At 37.4% G+C, this 21,211-nt stretch overlaps 1 protein-coding gene across 1 annotated transcript; it reads left to right on the top strand.

Moving 5' to 3' along the window:
* Window positions 1-348: 348 nt before the first annotated feature.
* LOC107799438 (uncharacterized) lies at window positions 349-20,649 on the top strand. Its single transcript, XM_075249339.1, has 23 exons — window positions 349-681; window positions 1,413-2,572; window positions 6,250-6,365; window positions 7,158-7,366; window positions 7,580-7,699; window positions 7,919-8,047; window positions 8,142-8,267; window positions 8,610-8,665; window positions 8,759-8,858; window positions 9,765-9,882; window positions 10,044-10,253; window positions 11,449-11,773; window positions 12,560-12,653; window positions 13,382-13,490; window positions 13,617-13,885; window positions 13,995-14,119; window positions 14,381-14,615; window positions 15,144-15,332; window positions 15,426-15,709; window positions 16,206-16,413; window positions 16,488-16,727; window positions 19,719-19,804; window positions 20,136-20,649. The coding sequence occupies exons 2-23, from the start codon at window positions 1,725-1,727 to the stop codon at window positions 20,293-20,295; spliced, it is 4,356 nt and encodes a 1,451-aa protein (XP_075105440.1). The 5' UTR covers window positions 349-681; window positions 1,413-1,724; the 3' UTR covers window positions 20,296-20,649.
* The last annotated feature ends 562 nt before the right edge of the window (window positions 20,650-21,211 follow it).

Here is a 21,211-nt window from a genome sequence, read left to right as displayed (position 1 = left end):
TCCAGTATATTATGCTAAAACTTTTTGTGTTGCAGCAACATAGTAGCTATATGATTTTATAAACGTTGATTATTTTTCAATTACCGGTCCGAAAATAGTTAGCCTTACTGTTTTCACTATAACAATAAGTGTGTGTTTGATTTTCACTACCCTCGTTTTTTTCCTCTTTCAATCCGCTATGTAATTTATTTAAAAAGAATGTGTAGACTGAAAATGGCAAACTGGTGCTAGTGCTTAGCTGTTAAGGTAGCAAAGCAATGGCATTTCCGGAGTTTAAGGCAAAAGGAAAGGTGAAATTCGTAACGGTGAGAGTGGATCTCAACGGGAGTCCAGCTCATACTCAAAATCACCTTTCGCTTCACTTTGAATGCTAACTCTCTCTCTCTCTCTCACACACACACAGTGACTCTCTTTGGGGGACTCTTCACTTCATTTTCACTGCTCCCATACAAACAAAACTAGCAGCCATCAACATCAACTCCATCATCATCCACCATTACCACATTCACAGCTAAAAGCTAAACTTTCGAACCAAAAAAAATTGGAATTGAAAAACGCCAGTGAAAGCTACTTATACACTACTTTGCTTTACTTTACTGATATTTTTATCATTCACAGATTGTCCAAAAATAGTTGCATCATTTCAATTGTGGAAATTTCTCCTGAATTTTCCCTTCTTTGGTTAGTCTTAAACCTTCCTTTTTCTTAATCCTTTTTGAACTTGTTTAGTCATTAGTGTATATAAATGTGTTGTATACAGTTGATGTTTCACCTTCTGTTTTTTGTGTGATCAATTTGTTTTTCGAGTGTAACTTAGTGAATTGAGGGTTTAAATTGGGTATGTAGTATTTAAATAGTGATCTGCAGGTGGGTTTTCTTTGACTCTTTATTAAAAATGATTGTATGAATGTTGTCGGTAGATGTTGGACTATGTAGTGTAGTGTGTGAGAATTCTGTGTGTACATTGCAGAAAGAATTGAATTTTTACTTCGATCTTCAGCACTCTTAATTGAATCTTGCATATATAAGATATAAAGGCAGCAGCTTTATTATTGATTTCTGACTGAATCTTCAAGAGTTACTTTTCAACTTGTTCGGGTTTGATGTGTAGTTGTTTCTCTAAGATGAATAGTCAATTATCGTCTTTTTTGCTGATGATTGTTTGAGTAGTTTTTTCCTGGTTGAGGAGAATTAATTTTGAGAAATGTAACAAGTATCATTATTACCACAACTTCACAATACAAAGGTAGTCTTTAAAGCAGAGTACACGATAAATTATTGTGCAATTTGGTTTACTCTCGAAGTATGAAATGTCAGTTAGTTTAGTTACTTTCAGTTTGTAATTGTAGAGTTTCTGATTATTCTCCCTTTGGTCAAGAGTAATTGCAACACGTTGTGATTTGGAAATGCAGGACATCAGGGGCTTATGTAATTTTCTCAGGGCGGAGGTACTAAAGATTACTCCTGTTTTGGGCCAAAAGAGAGAAAATTGAACAGATAAACAGCATTTGTGGAGATAGTGTATTTACATTGCTGGCATTGACTTTACTGTGCTCGGGAGCTGAAACTCTCTTTTGTGCTGAAATGAAGCAAATTGGATGAGATAAAAACTGATTGAGACGATTGAGCTTGTGTATTGTCTTCATTTCTGGCTTTACCAACACAACTGTTCTGAGTCCAATCTCATGCTTTGAGATTATAAGTCTATTTTGCCTTGGGCGGTGATGCGTCCAATGCTAAAGAAATGCTTTCTCAACTGGTGCATTTTATCCGGTCAGCTCTTCATAATTGTGCTTTCCGTTGGTTTAGGGGAGTATAGAGGTGAGCCTGTTGCATTTGAGAAGCGAATAGATCATTATTCTGGATCACCTCTGATTCATTTTTCCGAAATCAATATCACGTCCTATTATCAAGAATCAAGAATTCAAGTTTTGACTAACAATTCAGTCTCTTGTGAGGACCTTGAAGGAGTTGGATCATTTGATACCACTTGCTTGCTGAATTCAAACTTGTACATAAATTCTGACTTGTATGTGTTAGGTACTGGAAACTTGGAGATACTTCCCCAGGTTTCTATTTACTGTCCGATAGAAGGCTGCATTTTAAGTTTCAATTTGTCTGGCAATGTTAAAGTTGGGCAAGATGCAACTGTGGTAGCTGGTTCTGTTATTTTTTCTGCTCTTAGTCTGACGTTGGGACACAATTCTTCTATAAATACTACTTCATTGGGAGGAGCACCACCTTCTCAGACTAGTGGGACGCCAGTTGGGTATGATGGCGCTGGTGGAGGGCATGGTGGACGAGGTGCATCCTGCCTGAAAACTAACAAGACAAATAATTGGGGTGGTGACGTTTATGCTTGGTCTTCTCTGTCAAAGCCATGGTCTTATGGAAGCAAGGGTGGTGGCACCTCTCGTGAACACAAGTTTGGAGGAAGTGGGGGAGGACGTGTTTATCTTGATATGAAAGATCTCCTTTATATAAATGGATCCATACACGCAGACGGGGGAGATGGAGGATCAAATGGTGGTGGGGGTTCCGGTGGAAGCATTTCTATTCATGCTCAAAAGCTGTGAGTAACTTTCTGCTTGGACTTGCAGTATAAATCAGCAGCACTTGTTTGTTTCCTTAGTACTGCATCTAAGACTTACTTCTATAACTTTTCTCAAGTAATCGAACATTCAAAGCCCATGCATAACCATATAGTCTGGATATTGAATTTGAGGCTGCAGATTGCTAAAGCTATTGACTGAAAAGTATGCATTAATAGTTACCATCTCTCTTCTTAATTTTTAAAATGTGATGGCAATATATTTGTACTTAAGGTTCTTGTTTTTAGCTGCTTGTGCATTGTATGCCTGCTAACTAACAATTTTTGCAGACATTAAATGCGTGTGCATTAAGCTTCTCATCTTTCTACTGGATATGCTCTACTATGCTCTATACCGTAGTCTAGGTGCTGTTACGAAAATACACCTTGGACCTAACACAACCGAAAAAACTAGCTAATGAGGTGAGGATTGTGCAAGTCCATATCAGTTGTTGCGTTTTCGTTCAACCAACTTAGAACACTTAACACACTCCGTACGCCTAGGGCTGGACAGTTGGAACGTGAACCTTGCTATGGTACCATGTAATAAGTTCTCTTGAACTTAAAGTCCCTCCAATGAAGGATCATAATCCACAATGAGTACGACTAAAACAAGCTAATTATAAGTTATAACCGGTTCTTTAATACAATATATCAAATCGAGTGGCTCCATTCGCAACTATGTGGCTCATATCCTCCAAGAATATTGTCGCACCCGTGTCTGATCCTCCGAAAATGAATTATTTTAGGAGGATCTGAGACCCCTCTCCTCCCCCCCGGGGTGGGAAGACATTTTTGAAGGATCTGAGCAACATAGATTGACAACTCTATTGACTCAGAATCCAGTGGTGATCACTCTCCTCGTGCACAGGAAGTGGAAGATTCTTCGGACATACTTGAACCCTATCGCTTGAAAAATGAAATCATGTTATAAAGAAAAAATGTACTTAACCTTCCAATGTATGCTTGAGTATATAATGATTGACGAGGAAAAATAATAAAAGCATCTATTGGGCAGTAAACAGCTTTCAGTTGTGAATAGTTCCTTGAGGTTTTGGTAATTGGTATAGCTGCTTCAAACAAAAAATAACAGAATCTGTTCGAGTCCATAAGAAGTTAGTATCTGTTTCAGGGTTGTGGCTGAAGTATCTCACCTATTCCTTGAAGATAGGAAGATAAATGGTTAAGAGTGATAAGGTTGGTCAAGACATTAAAGTTAGTTAAGAGTATTATTCAAAAAAAATAAAATTGGTTGTGTTAAAGGTGCAATAGCTGCTGGTCTAAAAAGTTGAAGGGTACCTCGTGTTTGGTCCATTGAATGTGCTTCTATTCGGCACCACAATCAGAGTGTGCTATGATAAAAAAGTCAATTTTGAAGCTTGAGCTCGTCCTAGCAAGAAAAAGATTCAGATGCAGGTTTTAATGAAACCACTCCCCAAAACTGGAATCGAGTGTGTGTTGGCAAATTCTCCTTCCTTAAAGACCAAAATTCTTCTTCTGCAGAACATGAGGATGAAGTCATCTACCAGGACTTAGATTGTAAGACATGAGAATCAGAAAAAAAACCTTCTATTGCTGGAGGTCAATCATGTATTCACTTTGTCATTGGGTGCCCAAGCTACGTGAAGCAGTGTGTAGTTTCAGAGTAACATTGGAAGCTGAAGCATCAGTCCGAATATTTGCTCTCCCAGGCTTAGCAATTTCTGTAGCATCTATTAATTCTGTCGTTGGAAACGGTCAGACTTACAGCTAGTCTTGCTTTGCAGGGCAGAGAAAAAGCTATTTCAGTTTCCAACACAGTGTTCTCCTTAATTGTTTGAAGTAATATGAACAATATGACTTTTAGAAAACGGAAGATACATGAGTTGGTGCAAATGCTTTATAGCATAAATTATGATAAGGTAAGCAATTTTATTAAATTTGGCACCGTATAGATGCATATTTGTACGACAAAAACAGTGTGTATATCCCATTACTAAATTAGGCGGCATACTGACACCCCTTTGTATAAATGAAGGGAACTAGCAAAAACTAAATACTCTAAATGACTTTAAAACACTTTAAGTTTCAGGCAGGAATAAGAACTCCTTGAAACCATCTTTGGTTCCTCTTCGTCAGTAAGTCCACAAAATAAAGCCATGGATGGTTATCATGTCTTCTTGATGGACTTATTGTCTTCCTTCCATGCCAACTTATAAAATCAGGCCTGAGTCTCTTTGACATTGGCACTTCATCTAAATAAATTCAGGAACAAGTCCTACACTTCCTTAGCTGTTGCACAATGTAAGATCAAGATTATTGGTGTTCCATATCCCTTCGCTCATGTATCACCTTTACTGAATCCGTTTTTCCTCAAACTATCCTGTGTAAGGTAGGATCCATGCAGTGCTATTCCATCCAAAACAGAAAGCTCTGTGAATTTCTCTTCATTCCAAAGCAATTTTCACGCAAATGCACATCCATTATTAGAACCCCTTGAACTCCTCATAATATTGTATTCATATTGCAAGTTTCCTTATTTATGTTCTGGGATGTTTGTTCTTTCTTGAAATTTTTATCTGGTTACAGTGATAAGCTGTTCATTAAGGTTGTTTGCTGGTTAAAGCATTGAATCTCTGAATCCCCTCATCAAGAAATTAAGAATCTTAGGGGTTGTTGGTTACCGGGATAAGAATATTAATCCTGGTATAAAATTTGGGTTTATAGTTATCCCATGTTTGGTTGTGGGTATTAGCTAATACTGGTATAAATTTTATACCAAAATGGTGGTATTGGCTATCCGTTTGGTGATACTCCTTCTCATCCTCCTCCTCCTCCGTGGTGGTGGTATTAGCTATCCCATATATGAGTTGGGATGGGTAATCCCATGGGATATCTCATAACTGAACCAAATGACCCCTTAATTTATTTTATATTGGCCACATTTATTTATCAAATTGAGACATCAACATTCTCCCTCTCGTGTACATGAGAATATCTTGATGTGCAATGGAGTGAGGCTTGAAAGCAAGAATTGTGCTTGCTCTACTGTCATATTAAAATGTGGAAATTTTGGGGACTTAAAAGTCTAAGCTGTTAGATAGGCGCATTATTTAATTAAATTAGTTATGTAACTTAAGTAATTCGCTTGTCTAACAATGTTCTTTCACAGATTCACTGTCATATTAAAAGGGTACTTCTCTTTCTCTTTTCACCAAGATGATGGTATCTAGTAAAACTTTTCTAGTTAACCCCACCTTACATCTGATTTTGCATAGTCAATTTGCAAGTTCTTTTAATCATCGCATAACCTTTCTCATCTCCCATTCAACCTTTTTATTTATTTAATATCTTCTCCTTATGATGCATTAAGTACTGATAGCTAATAATTGCAATCAGAGATTCCTGTGTACTCAATTTTCGGCATTGTTAGTTTGCTACTTTAGCATCTGTCGTTTTCCCCCTGTTTTCTTGCTTAGACTGTGATTAGTTGTTCCCAATTGTCACTTTGTTTGTTTTTTAATTGGAGTCTGTAAGAACCTAAATATCGACCTATATAGCTGTAAACTTGGCTTGATTTCAGTCTTAAAGTGCTGCTTTTTCTCATTCTATTGTACAATTTGAATAGCTAGTAACAGTACTTGCCCTGTATCTAACTTCAATACTGGATACCTGGACAGGAAAGGATTTGGAGAAATAAGCGCAGCTGGTGGGAGCGGATGGGGTGGAGGCGGGGGTGGAAGAATCTCATTGAACTGTTACAGCAGACAAGAAGATGTAAAAGTTACCGTGCATGGTTTGTGTTGATCATACTTGTTTTTGGCACATTCTACTAATCTGCAATATGTTAACTGCTAAGCTTTTCAATGTTGTGTGGATAAATGGGTTCTCTATCTGATGCACGCTCTGCAATCTTATATTGCTTTCTCCTACTCACAAGAATAGGATTCAGGCTTTCCAAACAAAAAGTGGGTCAAGAAAGGGAAATGGTGTATAGATTAGGGTTCAGTGTCTTCTAAACTCTTAAAGCCATCACAAAATGTTGTCTTTGGTATTGAAAAAATAGTTTTATCATTCAAATGCATTCATATAGATAAACGAACCTACTCTTCCCTCCCTTTATATATGAAACTTAATGGAACTAGTTCCGCGGAATACCTTGACAACCTATAGACCCTCTGACCTATTAATTTGTGGGTTGCTTGAGAAGAACTGTGGGAATTCCAGAAGTACCTAAGCTGTTCAGAAAATTTTCATGGCTCCTGCTGCAACGCCCAATGGAAGTGAGAAACAAAAAAAACTCTTTTTCCATATTTCAAAGGTTCATTGCAGTTCCTGCCATACTTTTATACGTGTCTCAGTCCACAACCTACATTGGCAATGCTGAATGGACGTAATCTCTCACCCCCTATGTTAATATGATCTTGAACCTGTTGAGTGGGTGTGAGGGAATTTTTAAGTTTAATGGAGAAAAATGGATACTACTCCCACTGACAGTAAAGTTACCCTTGTCCTAGTGTTTAATGCCTCTTGTCCACTTTTGTGATGTCTCTTTAAGCTAAATAATCTATATTTGGTCGTTTGGCAGGTGGCTGGAGTGTTGGTTGTCCTCAGAATGCCGGGGCCGCAGGTACTTTCTATGATGCATATGTACTGAGTTTACGGGTGGACAATGACAATATAACAACAGAAACAGAAACTCCTCTGCTGGATTTTTCTACTTCCCCTCTCTGGACAAATGTTTACGTCGAGAATAATGCTAAAGTTTTGGTCCCTCTACTTTGGTCACGAGTTCAGGTCTGTATCTTGTTCTTCCCAAGATTATCTATTATTTGTGTGTGATGGTGAAAACGTGGACTCGGATTTTCATGATTCTTCGTATCCGATGACTTCCCAGAGTCACATCATTCTTGCTATATCACTAGTTACAAGTATTCTAACTTTCAAGCAAATGATTGTATTTCTTTTGGTGAACAAAGTATTAATTCTGTTCATAATTTCTTTAAAAAGGTGAGGGGCCAAATTAGTCTACTTTATGGAAGCAGCATCATCTTTGGGTTGTCTAATTATCCAGTCTCTGAATTTGAGCTTGTAGCAGAGGAACTTCTAATGAGTGATTCAATAATAAAGGTAAAGCTTCATGAGAGGATCTTATATGCTCTCTAAAATTTGATAGTTTCCCTTTTCTCTCAGTAGTCACTAGCTAGCAAGTTGTTGGACAAGTTTTGTGACCCCTCCTATTTAATTGCTAATATTTTATTTCTTTTCTAAAAAAATCTTGTTGAGATACACAAACTGTATTAACTGTCCTCCTCTCCCTGCTTCAAATCCGACAATGCTGTATTGAAGGTTTATGGTGCACTTAGAGTATCTGTGAAGATGTTACTCATGTTGCAATCTGAAATCCAAGTAGATGGTGGAGGAAGCACAGTTGTTACTACGTCTGTCCTTGAAGTCCGGAATCTTGTTGTTCTGAAGGTAATTATTAGAGGTCTACCTGATACATTGATACTGACATAGTTAGATTCCTGGTAAATTAACATAAACGCTTCCGTACATTCCTCTTTTGTAGGGAAAGTCTGTTATCAGTTCAAATGCAAACTTGGCTTTATATGGTCAGGGACTTCTAAGGCTGACTGGTGATGGGGATGCAATCATAGGCCAGAGGCTTTCCTTGTCACTATTCTATAATATTACGGTAAGATGTTGATATTTTAAACATCTTGTGCCAAAATTAAGAGGGAGTAAAAGATGAGAAAGGAGAATCTTCATAAAACATAAATAACATGGGTAAACCGGCATTTTCTTAAGACTTGGAGCTTGACAAAACATACCATCGTAGTGGAATTTGTGCAATTTCTTGTTCCAATTGGACTTTAGTATGAGAGAGCAAGTGCTTTTTTTTCTCCAACATTTTCCTTGGATTTAATTGCCTTCTCAGTACTGTTGTTTCCCCTCAAGCTCTGAAGGCTTTCTATTTTTATTTTTATTTTGATTGTTATACTTCTGCGTAATTCTTTTATAATCATTTAATTGTTAGGTTGGCCCAGGATCTCTACTTCAAGCCCCCTTGGATGACAACAGAAGTAGAAGCAAGTATGATGTCTTACTTGCTCTGCTGTATTGTTTGTGTGCAATTTATTTTTGTTGTTTCATTTATGGCATTTTAACCTCCTTGACTCCAAATAGGGTGACTGAATCTCTGTGCGATAGCACGAGCTGTCCGATGGATTTGATTACTCCACCTGATGATTGCCATGTCAATTACACACTGTCCTTTTCGCTACAAGTAAGAGAAACTTATATTGTACTTTGTCTACTGCCAATAATGTGTGTGGCTTAGATGTATGATTATACATTAAAAATGTATCTAAAAAATGCATCTTCTTATTAATTCGAGATTCCCCATTTTCTTGCATGATTGAGTTATACCTCATAGAAGATTGATTGGAGAGATGACCATGAATTAGAAGGTAGATCTATGAAATGGAACAAAATTATTGAGAGGATTCACACTTCCTTTACTTCTTTAAAATATATTTCTTTTTGGATTATGTCAATATTTCATTTTTTTTTACACCCAAGGGTGTGGCAATGAAGTGGGTAATAACCTCGGAGACCTTCAAATTCCAGAAGAGACAAAACATAGCTAGGTAATTTCTTTCCATCTGCGTAAGCTTTGGTGGTTAGAGCTATTTAGTACTACCGAGGTGTGCACAAGCTGGTCAGCACTACACACACACACATACAACAACAACAACTCAGTCCCATACAAGTTGGGGCCGGCCATATGAATTCTCTTTCCCTTCATTTAACTCAACTCATACACACACACACATATATATTCGTTCTGGTATATCACACAGTTTTCATCTGTTACTCTGCTTGATAAAGCTAACAATGGTCAATTGGGATAGATGCCCTGTTTAGGCTCACAGAAAAGCCAGCTGAATTCTGTTATGCTTTTGCTCTCTTCGATTTCTTAGGCCCCCAAAAAAGTTGCACATTTCTTGAGATTGATTGTTCATTTCCTTGTCTTAATATATTAATATTTAGGATTATAGAAAATGGATTAAATGAATATTAGTGATGCTTTCACACTCCTTGATTTTTTCGTATCCCTAGGAAATGAATATTAATCATTTCCTTGTCTTGCTTGGGGCTAATTTTTCATTTCCTTGTCTGCTAATGGCAGATTTGTCGAGTGGAGGACATTCTTGTCACGGGCATCATCAGGGGTAGCATTATTCATGTTCACAGAGCCAGAACTGTCATTGTGGACAATGATGGGGCCATAACTGCCTCTGAATTAGGTCATGACGTTCAAGCATTATTAGCATTTGCCAGTGATTTTTCATTTTTCGGCTTTCTTTTTTCTTGGGCGCTTCTGATTATTTTGACTCTGCTCCTGTGCTGAGCCCCCAAGAGCAGGAGAGAGGATTCTAAAATGTCTCATCTTGTGGTTCACTTTCAGGTTGCAGTAAAGGTGTTGGCATGGGAAACTACTCAAATGGAGCAGGTGGTGGTGCTGGACATGGAGGAAGAGGTGGTTCGGGATTTTTCAATGGGAGGCTGAGTGAAGGTGGTCAAAGATACGGCAGTGCTGATCTTCCCTGCGAGTTGGGCAGTGGGAGTGAAGGTCCAGGCCAGTCCTATGGACCTGTTATTGGAGGGGGGATAATTGGTAACATATTTTACTTATTACTAAGCTTATCTTATGCTTTATGGACGCTGGTATATCAGCACATTCTTCTACATTTTTTTCCATCAAATTAACAAATTCCTTTTTTGTTCACTTTTTCTTGGTTTCTGAACCACTAGTTTACTGTTTATCTGCTAGGTCATGTGCAGCGAAATTGAATTATGATGCTTAGATAGTGGACTCCAGAATTCCTGCTTAATTTTTTTTGGGTTATAAGTGCTGGGGTGGAGAGTAGGTTAGCTATCACTTATCAGTAATCTATTTGAAGAACCCAATGTGGTGGAATGCGTCAAATATCTGGTTGAGATCGACGACTAAAATAGAATGCAATGAGAAATTAATGTATAGTTAAAAAATAGTTTTACTCCGCAAATCCCACATTATCCTTTGCAGATTAATCGGTATTAAGTACTCCTCCACTTGTCTTTTTCCTCTTCAATCAAGAAAATAAGTTCTTCGCATGCTAGTGTTATGGGACTTTTAAACTTCTTTTTTAATGTATATGGGTTTCCATACTAGTTATGTGGTGTGGTTGGTGTCTTCCTTGGCTGATTATGCGATGTCTAAGATGGTGATTCTATAGAAGTCATCCCAATGTCATATTCTGAACTTGGGGCTCTTAACAGTGAGACAATGTAGTCAGATTCCAGCATGAATCCTTCTTGGACTGTTTTCGAAGAATGGGTTCCCAATAATATATTTCAACTTCTAATTGCTTTCTAAGTTTGTATTTCAAGTTCAAATACAACAAACATTTGCTAAATTTGTTGTCTGCAGACTCCATCTCTTCTCTCTATCTGTTTTAGTTGGTTAAAAAAAGCATGTAGACTTATGGTCCCAACAATAGATTAGATAGAAAAGAAAGGGTAAGAATGGACAGTTAATCCTCCATTCTAAGAGTAATTAGCAGTTCACGTTACTACCTAATCAAGTTCTTGCCTAGGCTGGTTGATACCGGGGGGAATCACAGGGTTTAGCACCATTTTCTCTAGTACTCCCTGCATATTCACTTATATAATGTTGCCAAGTGTATGTTTTCTTTTTTAATAGTTTGTTAATGGAGACTAATAAAAAGTAATAATGCACAAATGTGTATAAAGTTCTCAGAAATGACTGAGATGTGTATGGTCTGTTATTCACAAGCTTATTTTTTGAGTGTTATTTTCGTCTTTGCCAGTGTTGGGATCCAGCCAGTGGCCTCTTTTCAAACTTGATGTTTACGGAACCATGAGGGCTGATGGCCAAAGTTGTCGTACCCCAAGCAGAAACAGTAATGGTACTCTTGCTGGTGGAGTTGGTGGTGGTTCTGGAGGAACAATTCTACTTTTTCTTCAAGCTCTTTCCCTTATGGACAACTCAGCTTTATCAGTTGTTGGAGGCTGTGGTGGCCCACTGGGTGGAGGAGGTGGTGGTGGTGGCAGAGTTCATTTTCATTGGTCTAAGATAAACATGGGTGAGGAGTATGTCCCTCTTGCAACTGTAAATGGAACCATTGACCATAGGTAGGTTGTGTTCATGGTACTTGTGCAATTTACAGTTTGTATTTCTTAAGTTCTTTAGTCTTCACGTGAATTATTTGCCGGATGTTCCGTTTCCTTAGCTTTTCCTTTTTCTTTTGAGTATGCATGTAGTAGAGGTGAGTATACATTCTTCAATAAGTAGCATGATTTTGTCAAAAGAGCTATCTTAATGAATATAAGAGAGGTGAGTTTTAAACCAGCCAAGAAAAGAGATGTGTCTTGAGTATTACTCCCTCTCTCCCGCTTTATGTGACACGATTCAGAGTACGAGGGTCAAACTATCTAGTTTTCGGTGTAAAGTTGGATGTAGAATCTTCAACTTTTTGAAATAAAATTTATATCTTTAGAAACTACGTAAAATTACTATGAGTCACAATAATTAATAATCCAAATCATTCAAAAGGTAAATGAAAAAATTGCGGTCAAAGAAAATTCCTTTGATTCTCCAAATATTAACTGTGCCACATAAAGTAGGACAGAGGGAGTAATGCAACTCCTTTTACAGTATACCTGACTACTCATTTTTCTAACGGTGGAAGATGTTGATACTACCTGGTGATAGGTTTTTCTGGCTGTCCTGATCAGCCAAATGCTCTTTCCTGCTACAGTGTCCTCCAATTTTAACTGGTTTTTATATAATGTTATGATCAACCGATCAAAAGAAAAGTGATGTTATGATTTAAAAAGCTGCGTATGATAAGTTTACAGATTTTGCATCAGTAAATAGTCTGTTGGCATTAAACTGGTGTATTTCTCAATTTATTACAGTGGAGGTACCGGTGATGGTGGTGGTCTTCGTGGAGAGAAAGGCACAGTAACTGGAAGGAAGTGTCCTAAGGGCTTGTATGGTACATTCTGTACGGTAATTTTCCTACTACGTTGTTTTGTTATTGCTTTACCCTATATTTTTTAATCAATACCTTTTACCCTATCTGTTGCTTACTTACAATTTTTACTCTTAAGAAATTAATTGATCGGTAGATGAACCAAGTGTGACCTGTTAGCCCATAAGTAAGTACTGTGACGAAGCGGCTGTTGCTCACCCGACACGATCCTACAAAGTCACAATTCACCGAACACGATCATCCGGGGTGAACAAGAATTGGGGATTGGATGCGGCGAAATTCCTGCCAAGAATTGTGCCTTACCCTATTATATTTCTCCTGAGGATATAGATCTTGTTTGGCCAGTGAAGAATGTTTTGGCATTACTCATGATCTTGAAGCGCTTGACCATGAATTTATGACTTGGCTTATAGTCCTTTTCGACCTTTCCTTTAGGAGGAAATCCAAAGCCTTCGTCGATCTTCTCTCTTAAGTTCAGTTGATGAAGGCCCCTAATCTACAAAATGTTTCTCTCTGGACATGTTAGTGCCTTAAAGAGGTTGGAATCCTGCAGCTTGTAAAGTGTAGATTGGACCAAGTGCAACTGTGAAGTGTTATCATTATTCAGCTTTATCTTATAGTTCTCAGTAGCAATCTGTTGTCATAATATTGTTGCGATTATTACATTAGTATCCCCTATGAAAATTAGATATTTTCCATCCGGTCAATTGTGATTATAGCTATCATCCCCATTAAATTTAATCAGGAATGCCCTACTGGAACATACAAAGATGCTGAAGGATCAGACCCTTCCCTGTGTATTCCCTGTTCCATGGAGCTCCTTCCTAGACGTGCTTATTTCATTCATAGGCGAGGTAATGGTGTTGTCTTCTTCAGTTTCTTTTTTTGAATGGTTACTCGATAAGATGTTGTTTGCTTTCTCAAATCTTTTGAGAGTATGCTGTATTGAAGTCGATTAACGGGCTCAACTGCTGCTGCAGGAGGAGTAACTGAATCACCTTGCCCCTATAAATGTATCACTGATAAGTATAGGATGCCAAACTGCTATACACCTTTGGAGGAGCTCATATACACATTTGGAGGCCCATGGCCTTTTTCACTGTTGCTGTCGTGCATCGTTGTGCTGCTGGCTCTTTTATTAAGTACTTTGCGAATCAAACTAGTAGGATCAGGGAGTTCTTATAACACTTCAAATTCAATGGACCATCACAGTCATCACCATTTCCCTCATCTCCTATCCTTGTCCGAGGTACAAAACTCGGAGCATTTGTATGTTCTTTTATCTTTTGTCAAAATCTCAAAAGTTGTATGTTCTCTTGGTAATGTTCTTCATCTTCTAATTTTTTTTTAATTTCAAGGTCCGAGGTGCTAGAACAGACGAAACTCAGAGTCATGTCCACAGGATGTATTTTATGGGCCCCAATACCTTCCGTGGACCCTGGCATCTTCCTTACTCACCCCCTGATGCCATTATTGAGATTGTGTAAGAATTAATATGTACTTGATTCAGAATAATAGTAAACATGAAACTCCTATTAGGCCATATTCCCATTATAGGTATCAATCAATGATCACTCAACATACTTAGTATATCACTTGAACAGATACATATATTTCTCGTAAGATGAACTTTATTCTGATGCTCTGAGAGTATTTTGACTTGTTAGCTAGCCATATCAGTTAGGGAATACTCAATAGCTCCCCGTCACTAACTCAACATTTCTTTATTGACATGAAATTACAGGTATGAAGATGCTTTTAACAGATTCATAGATGAGATCAATTCAGTTGCTGCATATGATTGGTGGGAGGGTTCAGTGCATAGCATACTTTCTGTCGTTGCATATCCTTGCGCATGGTCTTGGAAACAATGGCGGAGGAGAAGCAAAATTCATCGCCTTCAGGAGTATGTTAAGTCAGAATATGATCATTCTTGTTTACGGTCCTGCCGTTCACGTGCTTTATACAAAGGAATGAAGGTTTGTCTGTTAACTTTATTTCTTTAGTAGCCTTTATTGCGATTATCTCAAGTTTGATGTGGTGGATTTTGGTTTTCTTTGCATTCTCTTTAAGAATGTTTTCTCGTGCTTCTCAAGTCTCTGTGCGAAGTATCAGATTCTTATTGCATCTTGTGTTTTGGACAAAATGCGAACTTTTTTTAGTAAGAGGTTAAGGCCCCCAGCCCTCTAAATTTAAAAAAAAAGGATAAGGAACTGGACGGGGTGGGAGAGTATACTGGATATGGTAGATTTGAAGCATCCATTTGTTTGTGGCTTTAAACCTCCATCATGTTAATACTTTACAGGAAGTAGGTTGTAGGACTTCTTGGAGCATCTAATTCAGATAATCAAGTTTTAGTTTTTCACAGAACTTAGCATGAAATAAAGATCTGTTGATATAATACTTGTAGATGTGCTATGTCATGGAAACCTCAGTCCTCCCAATTTGGTGGACAGGATTTGCATTTTAGCTGCAAATTATGTTGCATGATTTAATGAGTGTTACAGGTTGGAGCAACACCTGACTTGATGGTTGCTTATATTGATTTCTTCCTTGGTGGTGATGAGAAACGTTTAGACATAGTAGCAAGTATACAGAAGAGATTCCCCATGTGCATTATCTTCGGTGGTGATGGAAGTTACATGTCACCATATAATCTTCACAGCGACACATTATTGACAAATCTCCTTGCTCAGGTCTGTTGACATTCTTGTGCGTTGATTTTGTATTAGCAGTTGCCACAATCTGGTTTCTTGATTGTTAAGACAAGGGATCTTATTTGTTTCCAGCATGTACCTTCAACTGTTTGGAATCGGCTGGTAGCTGGTTTGAATGCCCAGTTGAGAACTGTGAGGCATGGGTCAATCCGCTCTGCGCTCCTACCTGTCTTGAATTGGGTTAGAAGTCATGGAAACCCCCAGCTTGAGTTTCATGGTGTTAAGATCGAGCTTGGGTGGTTCCAAGCAACCGCTAGCGGGTACTACCAATTGGGTATTTTGGTGCTGGCTGGTGATCATTCTCTCTATGATCTCCCACAATCTGAAGTCTCAGAAAGCTGTGATGACTTCTCTAGGTAGTCTTGATGAGACCCTGAATATTGCTCTTTTTTTCCTGTTGATTACTGTAGAAGCTTCCTCTGTACTAAAATCTTTGCAATGCTCTTTCTGAAACTTCCTAAATTGTTCCAAATCTTTTGGCTTTATATGTTCCCACCTTGAAGTTTCATGTAAGTGCTGTCTTAACTTAGACCATATGCTACCACTTGTAAAGTATTGCAAACTTTTTTCTTGGGTGTGAACGATGAATTAGATGATGCCGAAAGAATTTGGATAGCTGACTCTTGAAAGGAGATGGATCTGAGTAGTAAAGTGCTGAGCTTGTCTATAATTTGTTTTATTTAATAAAAAAGATGCTTCTGTGTGTACGCTCTGATTTATGCATTGTGCATATGACAAGGAATTTCTGGTTACAGATGCTAGGCTTCTTCTGCTATCATACTAACAAATTTCAAAAGCAGTGAAATGAAAGACTGACTTCTGTTATAACATCCTTGATTGTATGTCTTACAGGAACGTTGCAACAATAGTAAGGAGGAGTCTTAGGCAACCTCTAGAAAGCCAGCAATGTGCAAGTCATGCATTATCCCGCAAAAAGATTACTGGTGGAATGAATGGTGGTCTCATTAATGATACTACTGTGAAATCCCTGGATGTTAGAAGGGATTATCTCTTCCCATTTTCTTTGCTATTGCACAATACCCGCCCAGTTGGTCGTCAGGTACTGTGAAGTTATAAAATTTGAGAATTTGATTTAATCATTAATCTAACCTTGCATCTTATTACGTGTTTCAGGACACTGTACAGCTGCTGATCACTATCTTACTATTGGCAGATCTATTTGTTACCCTTCTTACTTTAGTTTTATTCTACTGGGTATCTCTTGGGACTTTTCTAGCTGTACTGCTTGTCCTTCCTCTATCTTTGCTTTCGCCTTTTCCAGCCGGTTTGAATGCCTTGTTCAGCAAAGGTCCAAAGAGAGCTAGTCTTGCTCGAGTATACGCACTATGGAATGCTACCTCATTGTCTAATGTTGTAAGTTTCTCTATGGATGCATTACACATTGCATGCTTCATTATCAAATTTTGCATGGATTGACTTCATCCGTAATTTAACTGAGATGTCATATAATGATACTATCTGATGACATGATGATGTCATTCTACAATAGAACTGTTCTAGAACTTCTGGCAAAAATTAACATTGGGTGGGCAAAAACTTCTGGACTAAGACTTGAACTAAGTTAAACTTATTAAAGATGAGTCCCATTAAGTTTTGACAACACATAGTGAGATCAAAAAAGAGATGTAGATGCTATGTTTATTGATTGTTCATCACAGTCACAAGATAAATCTACAAATCCTCTTACATACTAACAAAGAGAAACCTCAACTATACTTGTAGATTAGGCCTTTTTAAGTAACGGATGTCATGAAATGTATGTGTTGGAACATCGTGTTGTCAAGTTTTAGAAGTACGTACTTCGGATAGGTCAGAATAGATGGCTGACCAAGTAGCTTTCTATGTTATTTATATCAATGAGACGAAAGATGCTGAACAAGTGGAGAGAGAATGCCTTGGTTATGATATGTAAGAATAGATATTCTAATTGTCATGGTATTAAACTTTGTCAGTCATATGTGAGTACATTTAAATGGGAAAACTGACTTATGAACATAAAGACAATATAAGGGCGACAAAGAACTAGCTTGGTTTTATACCTAGTGGTTGGAGGTTCGAGTTAGTAAGGGAGCAAAGTGTCACTATTAGGCTTCTTGTACACAATAACCCCAAAAAATCACATCCAAAAGATGGTACAAGTAGCACCCATAGAGGATAAAACTAAACAAGGTTACTTGAGATAAGTTGATCATGTCCCTTATCGAAAAATATAAGTCAATCGTGTCCCTTATCAAAAAACATAAGTTGATCATGTCGTTCGCAGCCTCCAATGGAAACTAGTCCTTAGGTGCAATACTATGACAACTGAAGGTGCTAATGAAATGAGGTAGACTAAACTCACACGGAGAGAGCTGTTGCAATAAGGTGTTACATGTACACTATATACACTAGGTCCGGTATTTATTAGGAGTGTTTTTAGTTTTTCTATGGACTTATATGTCTGTTTATGGTTAATTGTAATTTAAGAACCTCTAGTGTACACTATGTACACTAGGTCCGGTATTTATTAGGAGTGTTTTTAGTTTTTTTATAGACTTATATGTCACGTCCTTAGTTATTAACTAAGTACATGTGCGGCACTTGGCAACTCGCTCACGATCTTGCACAACTTGCTCACGTTCTTGCTATGCCAAGTCAGCCTTACTACACTCAAGATCGCTAAGAAATGTTAGAACACATGAGAATTGCTAAAGGAAGCTTTTGTAGCAGAGAGAACTTGATTGTTTTGCTTGGTTGATGAATTACAAATGAATGCCCCCTATTTATACTAATCACCTAGGGGCTAATATGTAAATAATAATTATTCTACAAGTCCTTCCATATTTACAACTAAGTCCCTTCTCTAGAATATTCTACACAGCTAGATTCTTCTAAGGACTTTCTAACAATTCTATAGGGTTCTAGGTCTTCCTAAGGAAACCTCTATATTTCTCTAGAACCTTCCTACAAATGCATAAATATCTAGAACTTTTCTAAAGAAATTCTCCATAGTTCTAGAATATTCCACCAAGATCTTTTCCCTAACTTATGTAACCCTTCCATATAGCAAAAATATATGCCAAGTGGCACCTATGTGGCATGATGGTGTGGCGGGTCATGACATATATGTCTGTTTATGGTTAATTGTAATTTAAGAACCTCTAGTTTTAATTAACACCTTATTTTTCTTAGAAGACTAATTATTTAGTATTGGATAAAATAGACCAGAATAGAGTGGAATGGATAGAATTCACATAGCTGACTCCAACTAGTTTGTGTTTGAGATGTTGCTTATTGAATGATTGACTGAAAAAGAATGGTCAATTTTCCTGTCATTTGCTACTCAAATGGTTTCTTGGATTACCAAGATCGAAACTTCATTGTTATGTGAGTTAATTATCTTCATATAGCATTTCCTCATTTAAATAGACTGAAAAGAGCTTAATTTTGATACATTCACTGGAGTTGCCTCCATTAAGCATCAAGAAAAAGGCAGGGGCGGACTTACATTCATGCAAGTGTGTCATCCGACACCGTGTTGCTTGAAATTTCCACTAAAATTACCAAACAGCCAGTGGTCACATAATATCCTTGCCCTCTTAATGGTTCCAAGTTCAAACTGACACTAAGCAAAGCCCCAACTATTCAGCAAAGTTTATTCAGTGAAATTCAGAAAAATATGTATTAAATAAAACCATACAAACGTGGCTTAGTAAAGAGCATTTTAGAAAAAGTTAATAATAATAATATGAAAAATTGTTCGCTATATATTTTTTTCTTGTGATTCGCTTGTATCTTCGAAAACAATTACATTAATGTAGTTGATGTGTTTTATTAAGATGATCTTATTATAGTAAATTTTCATTGGTTCAGTTTTTAAATTGTGACACCGGTTATCCAAAATCCTGCATACGCCCCTAGAAAAAGGTGACCTTGATTTCTGGTTTAAAGTTTAGAGAGGTTAAGAGCGCCAAACAAGATGTCTTTCGGAAGTAAATATCTGCTTTTCATGCTTTTCATCCTTATTCTTCCCCCCGGAAATTATAAGCTAGGAACTGAAAAGGCTTGTGAAGGCACGTGTAAAATTGAAGTGAAAGAACAATGGTTATCTGCTTCCATGTAAGGGGCAAAAAAAAATTAAAAACAATTTTTTTTCTTTTCGTTGAAACTTTATGAAGGCGTCCAATTCTAGAATGAGAAAAGTAGTTGAATCAAGAATGAAGTAATTTCGAACTTGGAGGATGAATACATATGATTTAGACCGAAATGATAGGCTGATTGTAGATGCTGACGCACAGGAGTCCCGGTGATCAGATCTGGAACTTATTTTACTTGTTTGACAGAATCTCTTTTGACTTCCTGCAGGCTGTTGCCTTTATATGTGGTTTAATCCACTATGGAATTTCTGCATTGAAGCCCCCTGATGAGGCTAGCATGTGGGGTATGAAAAGGTGAGAATTTTGATATTACTATATCCAAAACTTGTCTCACTTCTCACCTCATCCAGTCAATGCGTGGGAGATAAAAAATGAATCTAAAGCGAGGAATATTTGTATCATAGTTCCCAAATGAGAACCAGTGAGAGCTTATAAGAATGAAAGTGCAGTCGTTTCATATAACATGGTTAAACATCAGTGTCTGACGTGGAATAGTGGCAGAAAAACACAGCTGAAATCAATATATTCACTTGTAGTCCATTTTCAGCTATATTTATCAACTACAACGGCATTCTAAAACTAGTTAGCAAATGTATGAACAAGTTTGAGCATTTTGTATTGTCAGGGAAGATGACAAATGGTGGCTTTTTCCTACAATCCTGCTGCTATTTAAGTCGGTTCAAGCTCGATTTGTTGATTGGCATATAGCAAATTTAGAAGTTCAAGATTTTTCTCTCTTCAGTCCGGATCCTGATACATTTTGGGCCTATGAAGCTGCTTCTTGACATGAAGAATATAATACGTTGGATAGGATGGAGAAATTGTGCAAATTTTTGGCATGGCACTTCTTGGAATTTTGACCTGTATATATGTCCAAATCAGTACAAAAGCATTGGTATACATGTGCAGTGTTCTTTGATGTAATTAGTGTTTGAAGAGAACAAAGATGATAGGTTTAGAAAGTGGAATTTTTCATTGAGTTTTTTCTCCTAGTAGAGGAGAATGTATAGGTGATTTACAGATAATTTTGAGAGAGCACAGATGGATTAGGAGCAAGTATTTCTTTTTTCAACTTAATGTTACTCCTAAAAATAGTGAAACGTAATGCAATTTTGTTCTCCTTAATTCTGCTTGTAAAATGGTGCAAATCTGATCAAAGATCTCTAAAATATCTCCTTTTGGTGGGAGTTTTTTTTTTTGGGGGTGGGGGTGGGGGGGGGGGTGGGGTGGGGTGGGGGTGCTGATTCCTTTTATTTGGATAAGATTTAAGTTATGTATATTGACAGTGAAAATATTTCTTACACCATATTTTAGATTTGGTGAGATTAGATTGAACACACTGACTTACCTTTGTTTCTTAATTTTCTTGTTTGATATTGTATGTGGTTAGAACAAGATAATGGTCATTGTGCATAGCTCAATCTCAGTAGGTAATTCAATTTATGAGGATTTGTCCGAGACCATAAGGGGACTTTCAACCCATGCACTTAACCATATATTGAAGATTGATCTGATTATAATGCCTCCACGTTAAGATAATGGACTTTGAACCTAAGGAGACGGAATAAAAATGATTAAACAGAAGCAATATGAAAAGTGCAAAGAGAAAACAATTTTCCCAAAATTAATTATGTTGAAGACACTAAATCGTCAAATAGTGTCGGTAAATCTAAATTAAACACAAAATAAATGAACGTCCAT

Source organism: Nicotiana tabacum, chromosome 1 (assembly GCF_000715075.1).
Source record: "Nicotiana tabacum cultivar K326 chromosome 1, ASM71507v2, whole genome shotgun sequence".
NCBI classification, from domain to species: domain Eukaryota; kingdom Viridiplantae; phylum Streptophyta; class Magnoliopsida; order Solanales; family Solanaceae; genus Nicotiana; species Nicotiana tabacum.
This window is presented reverse-complemented; position numbering and strand designations above follow the sequence as displayed.

What these genes read in the sequence shown, in the direction of transcription:
- LOC107799438 (XM_075249339.1), top strand. Translation starts at nt 1,725, where the DNA reads ATGCGTCCAATGCTAAAGAAATGCTTTCTCAACTGGTGCATTTTATCC. An exon ending in ATCTCCTATCCTTGTCCGAG is followed by an intron (nt 13,886 to 13,994) that starts GTACAAAACTCG and finishes TTTAATTTCAAG; the next exon opens with GTCCGAGGTGCTAGAACAGA. An exon ending in CCCGCCCAGTTGGTCGTCAG is followed by an intron (nt 16,414 to 16,487) that starts GTACTGTGAAGT and finishes TACGTGTTTCAG; the next exon opens with GACACTGTACAGCTGCTGAT.